This window comes from Diceros bicornis, chromosome 35 (assembly GCF_020826845.1).
Source record: "Diceros bicornis minor isolate mBicDic1 chromosome 35, mDicBic1.mat.cur, whole genome shotgun sequence".
Classification (NCBI taxonomy): Eukaryota; Metazoa; Chordata; class Mammalia; order Perissodactyla; family Rhinocerotidae; genus Diceros; species Diceros bicornis.
In genome coordinates, this window is record NC_080774.1 from 29,788,166 (window position 1) to 29,808,927 (window position 20,762).

General features: G+C 55.1%; 4 protein-coding genes across 6 annotated transcripts; 3 read left to right on the forward strand and 1 right to left on the reverse strand.

The window, feature by feature from the left end:
* The first annotated feature begins 647 nt into the window (after positions 1-647).
* Positions 648-2,606, forward strand: CHCHD10 (coiled-coil-helix-coiled-coil-helix domain containing 10). Its single transcript, XM_058532008.1, has 4 exons — positions 648-773; positions 1,030-1,249; positions 2,116-2,263; positions 2,388-2,606. Exons 1-4 carry the CDS (start codon positions 733-735, stop codon positions 2,405-2,407), a joined length of 429 nt encoding a protein of 142 aa, XP_058387991.1. The 5' UTR covers positions 648-732; the 3' UTR covers positions 2,408-2,606.
* An 866-nt stretch (positions 2,607-3,472) lies between these two features.
* Positions 3,473-4,946, reverse strand: C35H22orf15 (chromosome 35 C22orf15 homolog). The gene is made up of 5 exons (XM_058532253.1): positions 4,922-4,946; positions 4,268-4,354; positions 4,038-4,175; positions 3,723-3,797; positions 3,473-3,634 (listed from the first exon to the last, which is right to left on the reverse strand). Exons 1-5 carry the CDS (start codon positions 4,944-4,946, stop codon positions 3,492-3,494), a joined length of 468 nt encoding a protein of 155 aa, XP_058388236.1. The 3' UTR covers positions 3,473-3,491.
* A 4,114-nt stretch (positions 4,947-9,060) lies between these two features.
* VPREB3 (V-set pre-B cell surrogate light chain 3) lies at positions 9,061-10,360 on the forward strand. The gene is made up of 2 exons (XM_058532299.1): positions 9,061-9,160; positions 9,908-10,360. The coding sequence occupies exons 1-2, from the start codon at positions 9,112-9,114 to the stop codon at positions 10,219-10,221; spliced, it is 363 nt and encodes a 120-aa protein (XP_058388282.1). The 5' UTR covers positions 9,061-9,111; the 3' UTR covers positions 10,222-10,360.
* A 1,293-nt stretch (positions 10,361-11,653) lies between these two features.
* On the forward strand, positions 11,654-20,541 carry ZNF70 (zinc finger protein 70). 3 transcript variants are annotated; one of them, XM_058532012.1, is made up of 2 exons: positions 11,654-11,713; positions 15,261-20,541. In XM_058532012.1, the coding sequence occupies exon 2, from the start codon at positions 15,326-15,328 to the stop codon at positions 16,682-16,684; it is 1,359 nt and encodes a 452-aa protein (XP_058387995.1). In that variant the 5' UTR covers positions 11,654-11,713; positions 15,261-15,325; the 3' UTR covers positions 16,685-20,541. The 3 variants fall into 3 exon arrangements, with proteins under 3 accessions (XP_058387995.1, XP_058387994.1, XP_058387992.1); XM_058532011.1 differs by having other exon boundaries at positions 11,679-11,737; XM_058532009.1 differs by lacking the exon at positions 11,654-11,713 and adding an exon at positions 11,755-12,145.
* Positions 20,542-20,762: the final 221 nt, after the last annotated feature.

Here is a 20,762-nt window from a genome sequence, read left to right on the forward strand (position 1 = left end):
TTGGGACGGACGCACACGCTGCTTGAATGTCGCGTGAACGCTGTCAGTGTCCGGCGCTGCATCCGTGGGGCAGGGGGGTCAGGGGGAGTGCAAGGCCGCATGGGGGGCCTCATCGCACCGAGGTGGAGTTGAAGAGGGGTTCCGGACGCCCCCTGGCAGGGGTTCTGGGGCGGGTCGCGCCAGATCTTCCACAGGGCATCTCTTCCCCGCTCTAGTGCCCCGCGCACCCCCCAACCCTGAGACCACGCCGAAACCTGCAAACCCTGTGCGATAGAGGCGGAGGAGTGGAGCCCGGCCTGGCGCCTCGTGTCCCCCTCCGGCTGGCCTGAACCCTCTGCCCTGGAGCTCGGACAGCACCAGCTCCACTCCCTGCACTCCACGGGGCTCTTTGAAGGCCCTGGCCCGTCGCCCCTGCGTAAGCCCTCGGCGCTCTGCGACTCTGGCCCGTGTCCCCAGGGCCCACAGTGCGTGAGCCAGGCGCAAGGAGGGGGCAGGGTGACATGTGCTACGGAGACGGGCGCGGAGACGAGGGGATGCTGGAAGGGAGAGGTCCGGGGACCCATGGGAGGGAAGAGCTGCCTCACTCCTGGCGCCTCCCGCCGGGGGTGTGTCCTCGGGGCCCCGCCCTTCGCGCCGGCTGTGACTAGCGCAGCCAGCGTTCGTCCCCGAGACAGAACTGCCGCCACCGTCGCCGCCTCTGACTCTGCTTGGCCGGGTCCTTCCGCCGCCACCATGCCCCGGGGGAGCCGCAGTGCAGCTGCCCGGCCAGCCAGGTGTGACCGCGACAGGGGCCCCGTGGGGAGGGGGCTCGGGACAAGCGGGCACTCCCCCAAGGGCGCGTTAGCGTGACCTTGGCGACTACTGCGCCATCTTGGGGGGAAGGGCGGGGGCGCCGCAACGCGTGTCTAACACGGGGGTCGCCCACCCCACTGGGAGGAGGAGGGCACGGCATTTCCAGAGGCTGCAGGCCGCTGAGGTTCAGGGCCTGGGGTCCGGCCGGGATTGACCCTGCTTCCCGCAACCCCGCAGCCGCACCGCCGCTCCCTCTGCCCACCCGCCCGCGCACCTGCCGCCCTCGGCCACTGCCACGGCCCCCGCCCCGTCGGGCCAGCCGGGCCTGATGGCGCAGATGGCGTCCACGGCCGCGGGGGTAGCCGTGGGCTCGGCTGTGGGACACGTCGTCGGCGGCGCCCTGACCGGAGCCTTCAGCGGGGGCAGCTCAGAGCCCGCACAGCCTCCCGCTCCGCAGGTGAGCATCGGGCTCAGGAGAAGCAGAGGCAGGCGGCTCTCAAAGCCACATAGCAGAGAATTGCTGGAATGTCCAGCGAGGAGTATCCAGAGCTGCCTCAGGCCTAGGACTTTGCCCAAAGAGGTCCTATTCTTCACGCTGCTGTTGGCCTTCTGTCACTCATAGGCAGGCTCTCCCAGCTCCTCCCGGCCACTGAGGCCAAGCTCCCTAGACTCCTGGGGACAGCCACCAACCAGCCCTTTAAAGGTGGGCAAACCCAGACCCTTAGGGGCTCAGAGACTGGCCCACAGTCACCTAACCCTAGTAGAGGGGAGGGATGTTGTGGATCCTGAGTCCCCACTCTCCCCACTCCCAGGTCAGGCACTGTAGCCCCCTGACCCAAGGGCAAAGAGTAGCCTGTGACTCTGAGACCTGTTCCCTGCTGGCCTCCCCCACTGGGCGCCCCACCAGTCCTGAGCCAAATGTGGGCTTAGTGGGTCAGGGGTTATGAGGATCAGTGTGGCTGAGACAGGAAGGTGCCAGAATTTGTGGGGGTGGGGCTTATACTCCAAGAGTACAAGCAGAGCACCCGGCTTTTCTAGATCCCTCTCCCACCCCCACACCTGCCCAGCATGCCCATTATGAAGCCACAGGGAAATGCTGTCTACACTGGTGCTAGCATCAGCTGAATGGCTTTGAGAGGGCTGTGGACTTACCTTGTTTCACACATGGAGCTGTGGGTGGGCTGGCTCTGGGTCACTCAGTCTGGCTGGGACCCTTGGGGCAGCCGGGCTAGGGATGTGGGGAGGGACAGCCGACCCTCAGCTTTGGAATCCACCTCTGGGTGCCAACCCCAAGCTGACCTTGCCTCCTGCGCTGTCCCCCAGGCCCCCGCTCGCGCTGCCCCGCAGCCCCTGCAGATGGGGCCCTGTGCCTACGAGATCAGGCAGTTCCTGGACTGCTCCACCACTCAGAGTGACCTGTCCCTGTGCGAGGGCTTCAGCGAGGCCCTGAAGCAGTGCAAGTACAACCACGGTGAGTGAGCTGCCCCTGACCTGGCCGGGGGGTGGGAGGAGGAGTAGGAGGGCGGTTGCAGGCAGTCTCTCTTCCAGCACCTTGGGGCGACCGTGGACCTGTGTCGCCTGCCCTCCCTCCGCAGGTCTGAGCTCCCTGCCCTGAAGAGACCAGTGCAGACTGGTGCAGACTGGTGCAGTTTCGTCGGCAGCCCTGCACCACCTCCACCCTTCACTGACAGCCAGACCACTGCGTCGTCAGATTGTACCCACGTAGCTGGGATTGGGAGTGAGGAGGGCGTTTCTCACCCCACAGGTGACCCGAGACACAAATGTGCAATTAAAAGAGTTTATTTTAGACCAGAGCCTGCTGTGTCCTCTCACTGGCCTGTCTGCCGGGCACTGTGGCTGACAAGGTGGGGAGAATGGATGTCACACTGTGGGTAGACTGCTGCTTCACCTTCAGCTGGCATCCTGGGCAGGGAGGGGGGATCCCTGCTGTAATCAATCCGACAGCTTTGGGCAGTCCAAAGGGAGGTGGTGAGGCTTAGCAGGTGACCCCAAGGTCCTATGACTCTGGGGGCTGGAATCCCTGGAGGATCCTGTCTCCTCCTCTCAGGGATGCTTGCCCCCTCCACCCTTCTTGTCTCTACCTCTGGATCCCTTTCTCTGCACCCACATCTTAGGGGCTCCCTGGTGGCCTTGTGTGTGTCCTTGACCTCTGTCTACGACCTTGCTCCTCTTGTTGATACAACTTCTCAGATACTGCAAGAGGAATGCTGCGGGGCCACTTGCTGGCTGGGCCTGACACGCAAGGCAGAGGTCACGGCCAACCCCCTTGGATTTGAGTCCAGCTCTGCCACTTGGCTGCAGTGTGCCCAGTCACAAGGGCTGCAGGAACAGAGAAGCAGGTCCTTCAAACCCGGTGCAGACCTCGCCATCACACCCTCTGTGCTGCTGCCTTCACTGAGTTCATTCAACAGCTCTTCGTCGAGCGTCTACTGTGTGCCAGGCCCTATTCCACATCTCCTGGGCCCTGAGGATGTTCCTGCTCTTGGGCACTTACACTCAGCGGGGTAGTGAGGGCCTGTCTCCCAGTACAGTATGTTCCATCTTGTGGATATGTGTGTGTGGGGTTGGCATTGGGGGTCCACCTCTCAGCACATGTCTGTTCCCTGGGAAGGGGTCCCACTTCTGGATGTGAGCAGCCCCCAGCTGTCCATGTCTCCTTACCTGGCTCCTGGCCCCAACTAGCGGTTCCTGGGTGGCAGGGAGCCTACCCTTCGAGACCTTGAAGGAGGAGGGCCTTGCTCCTGGTGGCCACGCCGAGTGGCCGTGTGCCTCCTCCGGCCATCACCCATGGGGGGTAGGCCCGACAGCCAGCGCAGTTCCTCTGCAAGGCCCAGGAAGCCCTGCCTGTCCAGGCTGGGGAGAAGGTGTGCTCCCCACCACCCAACCCAGGGCTCTACCATGACACTCACCTGCCAGCTCTGGACACCGGTCATCCAGGTTCTGCAATAGGGACTCATAGCGGATGGGGGCCCCACCCTCACCCTCTGGAAGGGGAAAGAATGACTCCTGACTGGCCTGGTGGTCCCCATCCCACCTTTTGCTTTGGACCTGTTTGCTGGCCCAGGCTGGCGTCAGGACAGGACATTGGGTGGGAAGGGTCAGGGCTAGGTCCCAGCCAAAGTGCAAAGTAGGGGACTGAGCAGAGCCTTGGGTAATCTCTGGACTACCATCCCCCCTGTTACATTCCAACATAACCTCAGGGGGGAGTCTTGGGCCCTACTTACTGATGATCTGCACAAGGACATAGGTCCTACGCTCCTGCAGCAGGGCGGTGCCCATGGAGGGGGCTGGGGAAGCCCCCTCCTCCAGGCCCTCGACCAGGCTCACCAGGTGCCCGTCCTCAGCCAGGAGGGCGATGGTCGCTGGGAGGGCAGGGAGAGAGGCAAGGCAGGGCTGGTACCCCTGCCTGGGGGCCCTTGGCTCCCCCTCCCCATCATCCCTCCTACCCTCTCACCATCTGGGGGCACCTGCCCCCTCTGCCTCAGGTGGATAGCCAGAGTCACCAGGCTGCACCAGGGGTTCACCAGCTCCCAGCAGCCGGCTGTGGGGTAGGGGCAGGGGTGAGCAAATGGGGCATTCTGCCTCACTCATCTGTTCCCTAAGCAGAGCAGGGAACAGGGCTATGGGACTAGGACTGTACCCCGACACCCGTCTCGAGGTGTCGGTGACTGGGGTGCACAACTCATGCCTCCTGCGCCTGCACCGGGCACCCCTCCCGGACCAGCCCTGCCTTCCACCGGAGAGGCGGGAATCTCCAGCTGTGGCTAGAGCTTCAGGTGCCTGCTGCACCCTGAACCTTGAGGACCACTGACTGAATAGCTAAGCAGTCTGCAGTTTAAAAACATGCTCCACGGCGGTGTGGCAGGAGCTTTTTGAGAGGAGCCCTGTGAATTTCCAGGACCCAGTCCCAGCCGGGGTTTTCCCCTCAAGGGACTCACTCCAGGCGCTCGCTCTGTCTCCTCACAGAGCCGCTTCCCCAAACCCCCCCATCCCCTTCCCCAGGTGCACCCCCTTCCCCACACTGCCTCCCCCGCCCCGGGGAGAGGGAAGCAAACCTCTGAGTGTACCATCCCCCTACACGTCTGCGGGGACAGGGGACCCCACTTACCTCCAAACATCACCGTGATAAACATGGCTGCAGGGGAGAGGAGACAGATGTGGGGCTTTGATCCCCCAACCCCCAACTTCCCAATCACAGAGGGAGCTGGGGCTGAGATCTATTCCAGGGTGGGGCCCTGCCAAGAGAGGTATATGTATGTGGGTGATAGGTGGGTGGGTGAGCCCAGGTGGAGGTCCCTGCTCGCCTACCCTTGGGGCTGGCCTCTAGCAGCCTAGAGGGGTCCTTGCAGCTAGTCCAGCCCTTGGCCTTCTCTTCCTCCCACTCGCTGGGTCAGAGCAGCCGAAGAGACTGAGGCCCTCCCAGCTTCCAAGCTGGTCTCCATGGCAGTGGAGCTGCCAAGGCATCTAGGCAGGAAATGCCTTCCCCCCAGTATCCCGGTAACAGGATCTGGGAGGGGAGGGTGTGGGCATTCCCTGAGGCAGGGCTATAGTGGGGCTTGAGCCTTAGAGCCCAGGGATGTCCAGAGACCACAGCTCCCCACCAGTGGAGACAGAGCTCCCAGGCTGAGAGTGGGGGAGATTCCTGGGGTGGGCCGCTGGCCCTGGGAAAACCCCCGCCATGAGCCGTGAGCCGTGAGCCAGCAGCGCTGTGGCCCTGTGAAGCCAGGAACCTCAGCAGCCTTGCAGGCTCCCTACTACCTCAAGGCCCTGCCCTGTGCTCCCTTTCTTTTCCCTCCCTCTGCCTCCTTCTCACTCCCACCTTCCCTCTCCTTTCTTCTGCCCTTGTGTCTTTCCTTTTTTGGTCACATTTATTGAGATATGATTTACATACGGTAAAATTCCCCCTTTTTAGTGTTTTTGAGTTGAGACAAATCTCACAGAACCACCACCGCAGTAGGGATGCAGAATATTTCCATCACCCCCAAAAGTCCTTTACGCCCTTTTGTAGTTGACCCCAGCCCCTAGCAACCACTGCTCTGTGTCCTGCCCCTGCCTTTTCCAGAATGTCCTATGAAGGCAATCATATAGCACGGGCCTTTGCAGTCTGGCTTCTCTCACGCAGCGTGGTGACTGAGATTCACCCAGGTTGTCCTGCGTATCAATAGTTCTTCCTTCTGATCGCTGAGGAGGGGGACTCCATTGTCTGGATGAACCAAAGTTTGTTGATCCATTCACCTGCTATTGTTTTGGGTTGTTTCCAGTTTGGGCAATTATGAATAAAGCCAAGATAGACATTCACCTACAGGTTTTTGTGTGAATAGAAGTTTTCATTTCTCTGGGGTAAATACCACCAAAGTGCAGATTTCTCTGGATGAGAAACTGCCCATGTTTTCCAGCGTGCCCGCATCGTTTTGCATGGTCTCTCTTTCTGTCTGGTTGTGGCTGGGTCTCCTGGATTCTTAGCTGTCCTTCTCTCATCCTCCTGGCTCTCCCTCTCTCATCTTCCAGCTTCCCTGTCTTGTATTTGTCTGTCTCTTCTTCTCTCCTCCCTCTTCCTGGCCGCCATCTCTCCTTTGCTCTTTTTCTGTCTCTAGTTCTCACATTAACCCATTTCTCTGCCTTTCCATCTGTATCTATCCTTTCTTTGACTTCTTTCTCTCCCTCTCTCTTTCTCCATCGTCCTACCTCTTTCCTTCCCCCCTACTGCCTCCCTTCTGTCTCTGTCTCTCTGGTTCTGTCTCCTGCCCGCTCCGAGGCTCCGAGCCCAGACCAGCAATGAGGCTGTTGGTCCTGTCCCCCATAGGCAGAGTTCCAGAGGAGGCGGGAGGCCTGGATCCTGCATGCAGCTCGCCAGCCCCCCAGTCTGCCTCTAGAGAAGCTCTTTCCTCGGTGCCTCACCTGGAAAAAGGGGGTAAGACACGTCGACTTGGCAGGGTTGTTGAGGGGATTAAAGGCGATAACACTTTAAAGGGCTACCTCGGTGCTCAGAAGGCAGCAAGTGCTCAGCATCAGAGCTGTGGGAACAAGCAGTGTTTCCCAAGCTTATGGAAACACAGGGCACTGTGTTCCTGTGACAGCACTGTGTCCACTGTGTCCACTGTGTCCTGCAGAACACAGGTCAGGAGTGGCTGCAGCCAGATTCTGGAAGAATGGCCACTCCAGGCCCTGGAGCCTCCGACAGCCATCACTCTGCTGTCCGAGGGACTCGTCTCAAGAGCCACCAAGGAGGGGTGTTTCATCTTGAGTGCTGTGGAATGCCCCAAGGAGGTGTTAGGAATGGAGTGGGACTCACTGGGGGGCTTTATAACCTCCCCCAAGGGAACTTTCAGGGCTGCAAGTTAATGAGAGTGCACTGCTTTAATTAGTTTTATTATTATTTAGGTATGGTAAGGCCAACAGATCAGGAGACGATTGCCGTTGAGAAGATAGTTTGTTCTCCGCAGATCCCAAGAGGAGGAGGCATGACATGCCACAGGGGGGCCACATGGGGAAGCACCAGGGTGAGTCAGGAGGCAGAGGGAGAGAGGGGAGCTGTGGGCAGGAGGCTTTATTGTGGTTTCTGAGGGAAGGAACAGGCGAGCAGGGTAAGCAGGCTCAGGATGGGCTAGTTTGAATAATTTCAGGGCTCTGGGGCATAGGGGCTGTCCCTGGTTGGCTGGTACCTGGCCCTGGGTGATTAGGGCAGTGGATAGTGGAAAGCCAGAGAGGAGGTGGTTGAGAGTGGGCTTTGGATTGGCTTGTTTGCATTTAAAAAGTGTGCTCTCTGGGCTGGCCTGTGGCTTAGCCGTTAAGTGCACACAATCCGCTACCGGCCGCCCGGGTGCGGATCCCGGGCGTGCACCGACGCAGCACTTCTCCGGCCATGCTGAGGCCACGTCCCACATACAGCAACTAGAAGGATGTGCAACTATGACATACAACTATCTGTGGCTTTGGGGAGAAAAAGGGGGGAAAAAATGGGAGGACGATTGGCAATAGATGTTAGCTCAGGGCCAGTCTTCCTCAGCAAAAAGAGGAGAATTGGCATGGATGTTGGCTCAGGGCTGATCTTTTGCACAATAAATAAATAAATAAATAAATAAATAAATAAGTAAATAAATAAATAAAAAGTGTGCTCTCAGGCAAGTCATTTACCCTCTCTAGGAACTGGCTAACCCTGGGAAGGGCAGTTCCTCCAAGGTCAGCAAGGCCCCAGATATCAAAGCATCAGAACACAGAAAATAAAATGCATGATTAATACATGCACTGTGCCCAACACTGAGCAAATAAGTCCTATCTTTGCATCTTCACACCTTCAGGCTGGTACTATGCTCATCTTCGTTTTCCAGATGAGGAAACTGAGGCACAGAGAGGAGAGGTAACTTGGCTGAAGTCATGCAGTTAAGAAGAGGAGGAGCTGGGATTCAAGTTTGAATTGAATCCCAACTGAAGCCAGCTCCCCTCCATCTGGCAAATTAAAGGAGCTGACCATGTCCAGTGCTGGTGAGGATGTCTCTGGAACTTTCTTAGGTGCTGGTGGGAGCGCAGATTGGTACACCCATGCTGGGAACACTGGCAGAGTCTACTAAAGCTAAATGGACACATGCCCTACCTGCCCCCCCAACCCCCGGCAACTCCAGGCCTGGGTGTCTGTCCCGCAGAAATGAGAACACAGGTGCACCAAAGACACTGACGGGAATGTTCCCAGCAGCTTTATTTGTAATGGCCCAAGACTGGAAAGCACCCGAATGTCTAATAACAGGAGAATGGATGAACTAACTGTGGTTGATCCATGCAGTGGATTTAACACAGCTATGAGAATGAATTAGACACTGCTGCACACACAGGGTGACTCTCACAATGCTGAACAAAAGAAGCAGGGACAAAAGAGGGCACGCTATCATTCTGTTCCAAGCTGGCGTTCTGGAGCAAGCAAAGCTGCTCTAAGTAATCCAAGTCAGAATGATGGTTACCCCTGGGGGTGGAGAGGCTGTTACTGATGGGGGAGGCGCATGAGGAAGCCTTCTGGGGAATTGGAAATGTTCTAAATCTCCATCTGGGTAGACGTTGCAGGGGTGTGTGTGTGTGTGTGTGTGTGTGTGTGTGTCTGTATGTGCATAAAATTGTCAAGCCAGACACTTAAGATTTGTGCACTTTACCATTTGTGAGTTACACCTCAATAAAAAAGCAGCCACCTGCCATAACTGCCTGTGGGGGCTGATTTGCATGTCCTGCGTGGTCAGCCTCCACTGCCTGAGCCCTGAAGCACCTGGAGCACACACAACAGAACGACTCCCGCCTGCCTCCCTGCCTCTGCCCATGGCCTGCTGGTGTCTGGCCCTCCTTCTGACAGGGGTCCTCCTGGCAGGTGAGCCCTCCCTGGGCCTGGCTCACCTGGGGGTGGGGTGGGGGACAGCACTGGCTCCAGAAGGCCCCTGCAAGGAAGCAAATCAATATGGGCAGTGGGAGGGTTCTGGAAGGGGCATTGAGGTAGAGGGGAGAACTGACTACATGTGACTTTGCCCTAGATGTGGGAAAAGTCCCTCTGTGTGGGCCTCAGTTTCCCCATTTGTGGTTGACCAGATCACTGGGGTCCCTTCAGACTCTGACTCTTTGGGGTCTCAGAGATAGACTAGAGCTGGTCACCTTCTTAGTTTTTCACAGGGAAGCTGGTGTGGGCTGGTCCCTACCCCACAGGACCTCAGGGACAACCTAACCCCAGTGGCCAGTTGCCTGAGGTTGAGCTGATGGGTGGTACAGCCCAGGAGGCTTCCTGGGGGCGGGTAGCCTGTATGCAGGGTTTGGAAGAGGCAGTGTGACTGATGGGATAAGACTCTGCAGGGCAAGAGATGGGGGTGGACAGCAGAAGGACCCAGAGGTGCCCTGTCCCACCCTCTGAACTCTAGGCCCTCAACTGAGCACGGATCCTTGGGGATATGGCACTAATGGAGACTTAGGGGTTGCCAACTCTGTGCCCCATCCAGTGTCGATCCCATGGCACCGAGCTATGAATCTTTTGGGAGGCGGAGTCTCCTTGGAGTCTGACCAAGCCTTCACGGGGCAGGGGCAGGAGGGAGGGGGCCAGGCCAGGCCTGAGCAGGTCTGTCTCTCTCAGGTTCCCAGCCAGCCCTGGCCCAGCCGGAGTCATTGCTGGTCTTCCCAGGCCAAGTGGCCCAACTCTCCTGCACGATCAGCCCCCGCCACCCCATTGGGGACTATGGTGTGTCTTGGTATCAGCAGCGGGCAGGCAGTGCCCCTCGCTACCTCCTCTACTACCGCTCAGAGGAAGACCACCACCGGCCCTCTGACATCCCTGACCGCTTCTCGGCAGCCGCAGACACAGCTCACAACGCCTGCATCTTGACCATCAGCCCCGTGCAGCCCGAGGACGACGCAGATTATTATTGCTCCGTGGGCTACACATCCTAGGGGTGGGGTGTGGGATGAGTGCCTTCTGTCTGCCTCTCACTTCTGCCCCTGACCTTGGGCCCTCTCTAACTTTCTCTCAGCCTTGATTTTCCTTCTCTGTAAAATGGGTTAATAACATTCAACATGTCAACAATAACTATTCTAAGGGCTGTGAGATCCCTGCTGAAAAAGTGACTGTGGTGGGTCTGGGACTGTGGGGGCAGGGGTTCTGGGGATTGTTGCAGAAGAGGAAGCACCTGAGACACTTGGGGCGGGGCACAGCCTCCCCACTGGCCCCCAGGGGGCTCAGACTCTTGTGACCTGAGGAGCTGGAGGGAGAGAAAAAGGAACCAGCCCTTGCCACTTCCAGCTCTGCATGGTTGGTTGTGGTCCAACGCCCACAGGGTGACTGGACTGGGTCCCCATGGAGCCCAGCCTGCTAGCTTGGGCCCAGGCAGCCCCAGCCTACTCCTTGATGGGGCAGGGAGGCAAGTGTGAGTGTGTGTGTGTTGGGGGGTGGGGGCACTCAGAGGCACCTGAGGGCCAGGGCAGAGGGTTCTGATGGCAGGGGCAGAGTGGACAGCATCCCTCCTCCCAGGAACGTGTGTTCTCCTGGTCTCCCGCCATAGGGCTGTGGCCCCCAAGGGAGGCTCTCCCATAGGCGGGGCAGGCAGCACCTGGGCAGCAGTGGACCAAGAGGGGAGCACTGGTGGAGGGGCAAGTCCTGCCATCAGAAGTAGAGCTGAGCGCCTGGGAGTGAGGTGGGGGATTCAAGAACACACTCCTCTTCCCTCCCGGTTCCCCTGGAGGAGCCTTATGTCTGGAGGTCATCCCTCAGACCCACTGAGTTGGGAGTCCCGCCTCCACTCTCAGCCATCTCCAGGGCCGCAAGCGGGCCCCTCCGCTCATCTCAGTCTCTGTGGTGGTGGGGTGGGCAGGCGAGACCAGGACTACCCAGGAAGGGAGGGTGAATGCTAACAGGACCCTGGGCCTGTGCGGGATGACGGGCTCCGCAGCTCTGGGAACCCTTTCTCCTGAAGACCCCAGACACCCCAGCGGCCTCGGGCTTGCCCCCACCCCCAGGGCAAGTGCAGCGGGCACTGGCCGCCTGCCTGCGGCTCTAGGCTGGCCACCCCTCCCGGCCTCAGTTTCCTCCTCTGCACTCCTGCCAATGCCTGCCCCGCTCAGTTTTCCCCATAGCCGGGCCGCGCTTTTCGGACAGCCCAGAGCCACTGCGCCAACTGGAGAGACCCTCCAGATGCCCGGCCCTGCGTCCCCGAGCCCGGCGGCCACGCGCGACGACGCCCAGCTCGACCGGACCACCGAGACGCGGGGCCTCCGCGCGGCCTAGAGCGGTCCCGGAAGTGCCCGCGGCAGGGGGCGGGGCTCCGGGCCCTCGGGCCGCCGCGGGCTCCGCGTCAGCAGCAGCCCCGAGCGAGGCCGTGTCGGCTGCGGGTTGGAGCAGTTCAGGTGCCGCCCTGCCGCGCCCTCCCGCGGCCCCGCCCCTGCCCAGGTGAGCGGCCCCGCCCCGGCCCAGGTGAGTGGCTCCGCGTCAGCAGCGTGACCGCCTGTCCCTCCGGTGGCCCCGGGCGTGGGCGTCCCCCAGCGGAGGGGAGCATGCAGGGGCGCCGGCGTCGCTGCCCGGGCGGCGTGTGCGGGTCCGCGGCCGCTCGCCGCCTTTCAGCCGGGAAACCCTGACCCGACCGAGGGTCCGCCCGGTGCCCGAGCCCTGGGGCTCCCCGCATGATGGGGTGACGGACGCAGGAGGAGCCGGGGAAAGCCCCGAGAGACGTGGGAAGCGTGGGATTCCAGACCTTTGAATTTTCGGTCCAAAAATATTTAAAACATTGTTGGGGACAGATAAAGGAGTGCCAGATTTTTAAAGAGTGCCGACTTCAGCGTGCAGGTGGCACATAGTGAGAATGGAAACACCAGGATTGAACAGGTGGGTGGAGAAAGAGTTGCAATCCACAGATACCGAGAAGGAGGAATCAGAAGGCATGAAAATTGGAGGAGAAAAGACTTTCAGAAACCAAGGGAATAAAGCAGGGCGTGGGCGTGGGGGTGGCTTGGCCGGCAAGCTCAAAAGCCAGGTAGGCAAGGTGGGTTTAGTGAAGGGGTGGGCCTTTTTCAGTTTTTCAAGAGCAAGACAGAAACGTGCTGAGTTTTCAATACTGGTAGCTAAGTCAAACAAAAAGGAAAAGCCCAGCTCTTTGAGAGCCAAACAAAACGTGTCTGTGGCAGGATCCAAATTTTTGCTGCCAATTTGCAGTCTCTGAAATGAAGGGTTTTGAGGAGGTATTGGTGAGCAGTGCCAGAGGGATGGGAAAGGGAGGGCTGAGGAGAGAGGGGTTGGGGAAGGACATCATTGGATGTGGGAGCTGAGTGAAGGAAGTCATTGGATGGGGGAGCTGAGTGCCGGGCCAAGTCCCGGCTGAAACTGGAAACTTGAAATTTGTCTTGGTGCCATACGCAGTCGTATGATTTTCCTTGGCAACATTTAACATCCTAGGAGGGATTGGCAGAGAAGGTTGGTAGTTCGCGGCTGTTTGCAGCAGGGCAAGGAGTGAGGATCCTGATGGTGGTTGGAGAGAGAGCTGAAGAGACTCTGTAGTCAGACCCGCGGTAGATAGAGAGGGTCCGAGCTGGACAGGGAAGGGGTGGAACTAGAAGAGGAGAATGGGGCCATCACTCTGGTTGTTAGACTTGGTGAGGGTGAGTTAGAGCTGGAAGGATTGGAGATTATGGTTGCTGAAGAGGAGGGGAGAGAGGAGGAGTTGAAGTGATCAAAGAATTTTTGAGAATAGTTCTGTGCTTTTTTGCACACCTGGCCTTTCTACTGGCTGAAAAGTCATTAAAAAAAAATAATCTTTAGGGGGCTGGCCCCGTGGCGTAGCAGTTAAGTGCGCGTGCTCCGCTGCTGGTGGCCCGGGTTCAGATCCAGGGCTCACACAGACACACCGCTTGTCAGGCCATGCTGTGGCAGGGTCCCATATAAAGTGGAGGAAGATTCGCATGGATGTTAGCTCAGGGCCAGTCTTCCTCACACACACACACAAATATATATATATATATATAGTCATATATATATATATTTAGTCATTTAGTCATATATATATATTTAGTCATTTAGTCATATATATATATAGTCATTTTCAAATAGGAATGAGCTCTGTCGTGAGTATTCTGATTCATTTAATATGTTTTTTGAGCCAGTTACTCTCTAAGCTTCAATGTAAGGCTCAGAGTACCTTTGTCTAGAGTTGTGAGGATTTAATGAGGTATGCTCTTAAAAAGTCTAGTATGTCTGGGACAGTAGGTGTTCAAGTAACACGAGCTGTTGTTAATTATTGTGGTACCTGAGGAGTGTCCCCTTTAGGTTGCACAGCAGTTTCTGAATGGGGTCCTGAAGGCTCCCTCAGGGGCCACCACAGTGGGATCGAGGGCTGGGTGGGGAGTTCTAGCTGCCTTCCTTTATACCCCCTTTCAACTGGAGCAGCTTTGCTTTTGTCTGTTTTATTTATTTATATCTCCCAGACAATTGATTTATTTGAATAAAGAGTTTTTTGGCAAAAAAAAAAAAAAAATGTTATCAGTCGGTTCTAGCAGAAAAACAAGTGGCTTTTCCTCCATCCAGTCGTTTGTTTTTTCATCAGATGTGTGTGTAGACATTGTGCGGTTGTGCTGGGGGCTGGGATTCCAAATAAAGGAACGCAGGACTTGCCCTTAGGGAGCTCACGGGCAGCGGTGGGGAGAGTCCTGTCAGAGATGTTTGCCCTCCGAGTGGTGAGTGCTGTGATGGACATGGGCACTGAGCTCCCCTGGTCACTGAGGGGGCGTGCCTGAGGTCGTCAGTCTGAGGGTGCAGAGAAGAGGGGACATTTGGACTGAGTCTGGAAGGATGAGCCAGTGGCCGTCTGAGAATGGGGAAGGACTTGGTGGGAGGAGGAAATAGCAGCGCAAATGAGTTGTTGAGCTGGAAGGTGAGGGGTGCGTGGAAGCAAGAGGCTGGAGACAGGGCTGGAAGGGCCTTGTGAAGGAGTTGGGCTGCTGCAAGATCCTAAGAAGGGAAACGACACGATCAGGCCTGTATTTTGGGTATTTGACACTGGTGTCAACGTGTAGAACAGACCAGAGGGAGGAGCAGAAACTGGAGGTAGGCGGCCAGGTGGGAGGCCAGTATTGAAATAATCCTGGGGAGTCACACTGAGGCCTGAGCTGCAGAATGGCATTGAGGACAGAGAGGCAGAGACCCCTTGGATAAAGCCTCAGGCAGTGGTCGGGATGAGCCATGCTCATTGAGAGAACGAGAAGGTCTAGGCTGACGGCCAGGGTTCTGGCCTGGGCACACAGCTGGCTGGAGGGAGCGCAGCTGACCTAGTGTAGGAGGGAAGTGTGTGCTCTCTCTCTTTTTGAACAAAACCCCGTCCCCAGCGGGGACTTATCCTCCAGTAGCCAAGTCTTGTCCATTTTCCACAGCGGCTGCACTTCGTGTTCTCGCCCACCTTTCTGAACACCCTCAGCCTTTATTTTATTTATTTATTTATTTTTTGTGAGGAAGATCAGCCCTGAGCTAACATCTGTGCTAATCCTCCTGTTTTTTTTGCTGAGGACGACCGGGTCTGAGCTAACATCTATTGCCAATCCTCCTCCTTTTTTTTTCCCCCAAAGCCCCAGTAGATAGTTGTATGTCATAGTTGCACATCCTTCTAGTTGCTGCATGTGGGACGCCACCTCAGCATGGCCAGACAAGCGGTATTTCGGTGCGCGCCCAGGATCTGAACCCGGGCCACCAGTAGCGGAGCACGTGCACTTAACCGCTAAGCCACAGGGCTGGCGCCACCCTCAGCCTTTAGAGTCTAGACACCACGGTGTGGTAAGTGTGTCTGTCTTCCTTGCAATTGTTTCTGGTAAATCAAAATCATCTCTAACTCAGTGGGGATCATCTCTGGGGCAAGATTGTGTCTTATACTTATTTTGTTACACCCACCACAGATTCTGGCACAGGAAGTCCTAGGTGCTTGACTTGCTGGCTTGACAATGTCCCTTTTTCTTTTCAGATTGTGAGAACAGTAAGTGTGACCCAGAGAAGAACATCTTTCAAGAAATAGTCACTAGAGTCACAATGGAGGTTTCCCCAGCAAGCAAGCTTGGTGAGACCTTTGTGTTTGAGGATGGGTTAGAGATGCAGCAAGAACTTTTCCCAGAGGAGGACCTGGGTGACCCTTTTCTTCAGGAAAGGGGTCTAGAGCAAATGGCTGTTATCTATAAGGAGATCCCTCTTGGGGAGCAAGACGAGGAACATGATGATTATGAGGGGAATTTTAGTCTGTGCTCAAGCCCTGTTCAGCATCAGAGTATCCTGCCAGTAAACAGGCCCCAGGATGACGAAATATTTGGCCAAACCTTCCTCCAGAAATCAGACCTTAGTATATGTCAGATAATCCACGATGGAGAAGAACCCACAATGGAGAAGAACTCACATGATTGTGAGAAAGCAGGCAGGGGGGACTTGGGACCTCACAAACTTCACAGAACTGCACAACCAGCAAAGCCCTATGCGTGTCGGGAATGTGGGAAGGCCTTCAGCCAGAGCTCACACCTCCTCCGACACCTGGTGATCCACACGGGGGAGAAGCCCTACGAGTGCTGTGAGTGTGGGAAGGCCTTCAGCCAGAGCTCGCACCTTCTCAGACATCAGATCATCCACACCGGGGAGAAGCCCTACGAATGCCGGGAATGCGGAAAAGCCTTTCGCCAGAGCTCAGCCCTCTCGCAACATCAGAAAACCCACACTGGGAAGAGACCCTATGAGTGTGGGGAATGTGGGAAGGATTTCAGTCGGAGCTCAAGTCTCAGAAAACACGAGAGAATTCATACCGGAGAGAAACCTTATCAGTGTAAGGAATGTGGGAAATCCTTCAACCAGAGTTCAGGCCTGAGCCAGCATCGGAAAATCCACACCCTGAAGAAACCTCATGAATGTGATCTCTGTGGTAAAGCCTTTTGTCACAGGTCTCACCTTATTCGGCACCAGAGGATTCACACTGGGAAGAAACCTTACAAATGTGAAGAGTGTGGGAAGGCCTTCAGCCAGAGCTCCAACCTCATTGAACATCGTAAGACCCACACTGGCGAGAAACCCTACAAATGCCATAAGTGTGGGAAAGCCTTCAGCCAGAGCTCGTCCCTCATCGAGCACCAGCGGATCCACACGGGGGAGAAGCCCTATGAGTGTGGCCAGTGTGGGAAGGCATTCTGCCACAGCTCTGCCCTGATCCAGCATCAGAGAATCCACACAGGGAAGAAACCCTATGCATGCAATGAGTGTGGCAAAGCCTTCCGGCACAGGTCGGCCCTTATTGAGCATTATAAAACCCACACCAGAGAGAAACCCTACGAGTGCAACAGATGTGGCAAGTCTTTCAGGGGCAGCTCGCACCTCATTCGGCATCAGAAAATCCACACTGCTGAGAAGTTCTAGAAGGAGAGGCTCACTCGGAGCCGAAAGACTGTCCCAGATGGAGCCCACACCCAGTCGCTGTGTCCGTAAGTCCCTGCCCACCTCCCTGATGACAGTGCTGAATGGAAACGCACCCACCCAGGCACTCCTGCACACCCACACGAGCAGCCGGGTCCCCGTGGTCCCTGGCTGGCGCCCTGCACTCAGCAGGTTTATTGGGGGGACAGGAAGGCCACCGGCATGGGGCGCGCCCAGAGAGAATCGGCCATCAGCCGTCTCATTCTCACATTGGACTCCCAAGCCTGTGAGATTGAGTTTTGCCCTCTTTTGCCAGAATCCAGAAGAATAAACGTCAGAGAGAGAGAGTTGAGTTAAACCACAAAACTGGCAGATGAACTCTTTACCATCAGTCTGCAGTCTGGCACTTTTAGGAGACAGACTGTGCTCACAAGTCCAAATCAGCTGAAGAAAAATGAATCCAAACGTAGATACATCAGCAGCAAAATGGAATCTTCCACCCAGCTTGGGCATTGATGGGGACAGCCAAAACGGGTTACAGAGCAAAGGGAGGGTCTGGAAGGATTAGTTTTGCTGTGAAGAGTGAGGGTGTGAGCCCCCGGTGTGGCCTCTTGATCCTCGTTCCGGGTTAGAGTGAGGGCGGTCTCTGGCTCATGGCTCTTTCACAGGGGAGTAGAGGGCTGGTCCTGTAGGCCAGAGGATGGTGACGCCCGGCTCGGACTCAGCAGGCACTAGACATTAGTGCCCTCCAGGACTAATCCCTCCACAGACCCAGGGCCCCCGAGACCATGGCCTGTTTCTGGTCTGCTGGCTGTGCAGCCCCCTCTCCGCCCTCCAGTGCTGGGGGATGTAGGAAGCAGGTGATTCAGTCAGAGGGCCGGGTTCATGTCCTACTCCTGCTCCTCCTACCTGCGTGACCTTGAGGAAGCCCCAAGGCTCCGTTTCCCCATCTGTGAAGGGGGCATAGCGGGACCTGGCCACATACCTCTAAGGGTTGGTGCAGGGCTCCCGCTGAGAAGGAGACCACACAGACAAGTGCTTTGTGCAACTGGCGATGGAGGATGGAGACCCAGAGTGAGCCCTGCTTTCCCCACAGACCGAGAGGCATCTCTGTCTGGTTCCCAAAATGGCAGGGCACCCTGGGCTGTGGGTGCTTGTGATGTGGTTTCCCGGAGGCCATCCAGAGCCTCCCCACGGCCTCAGTGAAGTCCTTGTCCTCGTATTTCTCTGTCCTCCCCGCTGTCAACTGGTGTTCACCCAGGGGTCGTTTAAAAAGTAACAAGCCTGTGTCCCGCCTGGACCGATTCAGTCAGCATCTCCAGAGGAGGGCTCAGACAGTGGTGTGTTTTTAAAGCTGCACAGGTGATTGTAATGTTCTAACGTGGGCCAGGCTATGAGCCCTGTGCTGGGCTCGCATGCACCCCCGACATCTCCCAGATGTCAGGCCTGCTCACCCTGACTGAGCGAGCCTGAAGGCTGTTCTGTCTCAGTCCCCTGACCCCATCCCCAGGAATGGGTTCAGGCAGTGATGTGTCTGGCCGACGGACAGCTGTTTGTCCCAGGCCCTCAGGCCTTCGTGCTGCCCAGGGGTCTCTAGTACTGGCTTTCTCTCCCCCGGGCCCCCCAGAGCTAGTGCGGGGAGGAGGCAGACTGAGCGAGTTCGAAGTTTTCCAAAAGTTGATGGCTGGAATCGCACGAACCCACCGTGGTAGCACTGGTTATTTCAGCTAATCAGAAGCTCAGCTGGGCAGTTATTTGTAGTTTTGATGAATAAAAATGGGAAAGCCATAATCATTACTTAACAAGTAGGCCTTGGTAGGCCAGAGATTTTAAAATGATAGGTCCGATGGGCTGGGAGATCACAGTGGGAGTCCTGGAGGTGAGAGCACCCCTCTATCCAGCTCTTCTTTGCTGTGTGAGTATGTGAAATATTTAGCCAGCGCCCCAGGGTCCCCCAGAACCTGCTGGACTGGCCTGACCCGGTGGTGCCCCGGCGTTGTCTGCAGGCAGCCTTCAGTCATTTACCAGGAGGAGAGAATGCTGAGACCCTTGCACATGGGACAGCAGGCCCCCCAGCCAAGATCTACCTCCTTGGCACCCCCCCCCATTCCACCTCTGCCCTGGCCAGGCCTGTCCTTATCGGGCAGTCGTCTCTTTCCTCCCTTTGATGTCTCCCTCCGAATACTTCGGCACACCCCAGCCAAACTGATTTTTTAAAGCATCATTTTGCACATGTCACCACTCTCCTTAAAACCAACCTTCAGGGGCTTTTCTGCACTTAAACCCCCATTTCAGCCCATCTGGTTTAACCCTCTGAGCAAGCCACATGGCGTTCATGCCACCCTCTGCCCAGATGCCCTCTCCACTCGCTCCCAGCTTCTCTCAACTCATTTTATGCTGTTCTCACGTTTTGAAATATGCACTTTCTTTCTCCTCCGCCTCCTCTACCCCCCAACTCCTTTCTTCCTTTTGACAATTGATGTCACATGGGGATTAAGATCCCCTTTCTGAAGGGTGGACAGTCTCACATAGCCATGGTAAGACCAGGTACGGTTCTCTCTCGGAAGTGGGAGCAGAACCTGGTTCCTTCTGTTCCACTTCTTCAGTGTTTACTATGTACTTGTAAGTGCTTTCGTTTTATTTAGGGTCTCAAACAGTGTAACATTATAAGAGATCGTCCTAGTAACATTCTAATTGTCCTTGAATTTAGTTGTTGGCTGTTTGTTTTGTTTTGTTGTCTTACATTTTTTTCCTTGTGGTAGATGTTGAGTGTCATAAAGCTCCAAGTCTTGATTTTGTTTACTAATTGAATTGCTTTGTCAAAGTATGTGTATTCTGCTCTTTTCTTTCTTTTTTTTTTTTTGGCTTAATACTTTACATTTCTAAGATTAATTATTTAGATATAATCATATTTTTAATATTTCTAGTAAATGTAGATACTTTGGTCTATGATTTTTTCTTAGAGCGTTTTCTGCACTCTGTAAGTTTGACGTGGTATTTTTTATTATTGTATTAAGAATTTCCTTTTGGCTCAAGTGTTATTAGTATTATTATTTTTATATTTCCAAGTGGTGAATGCTTAGGCCGTTGTTGTTGTTACTTATTGTACATGGTGTCAGCATTTCTAAGTGTCCACAGAACTTCTCTGGGCCTGAATATATTACCACTTTTTATAAAGCATTTGTGTTCTCTCAAGAAATGTGTTTTTACTCTATCAGTTCTATTTGTTAACTTAGTTTTTGAATTAATTTATCCAAATCCATACTTGATCTAACTTTTGTTTACTTCAGAGCTCTTCACCTGGGTCCATGGACTGCTTAGAGTCCTGTACGTGCAGGGGTTTGGAGGCTGCGGCCTCCTAGGGAGTGAACGCAGTTGTGTGGGTATGTGCATAGATGTTCTGGGAGGGGTCTAGGGCATTCACCACATTTTGGAAGGGCTCTGTGACCCCAAAATAGTTAAGAACCGTTTACTTGATCTAATTGTAGTCTGATTTTGGGTGTTTTTTTCTTTGCATATTTCTATTTCACTTTAATTTCTGTTTCTCTTTTATGTATGTTGTTGCTAAGTTAGTCATGCAGTTATCTCAAATCCTTTTTGAGAAGAAGGCAGGGTATAAATTATTAAAAGTAGGGACCATGATATGTGGGGCATATATATTTAATAGTGATATAGTGAAAACTGTGCCTTTTAGTGCCCTCTTTGCCTCTTTTAATGCTTCTAGCTTAAACTTCTCTTTTCCAAAAATCATAATAGAAACCCCTGGCTTTTTTTGCATTTGCATTTGCATGAGAGTTTATGTAGCTCAGCGTTTTATTTTTTAAATTTGTGTATATATTTTGCTATATGTCTGTAACTTATAAAAAGCAAATTGTTGGATTTTGTTTTCTGATTCTTTCTGTAATTCTTTTTCTTATGTAAGAAGTTCTGTCATTAGCATTATTGTTTAGAGTAAGGCATAATTTATTTTCATCTTAATATTTTAATATATATTATATTAACTCATTTAACTCAAAAAGGCCATGCTCATTTCCCCCCCATCTCTGTGAGTTATTAACCACGTGTGGGTCATCATTTCTGG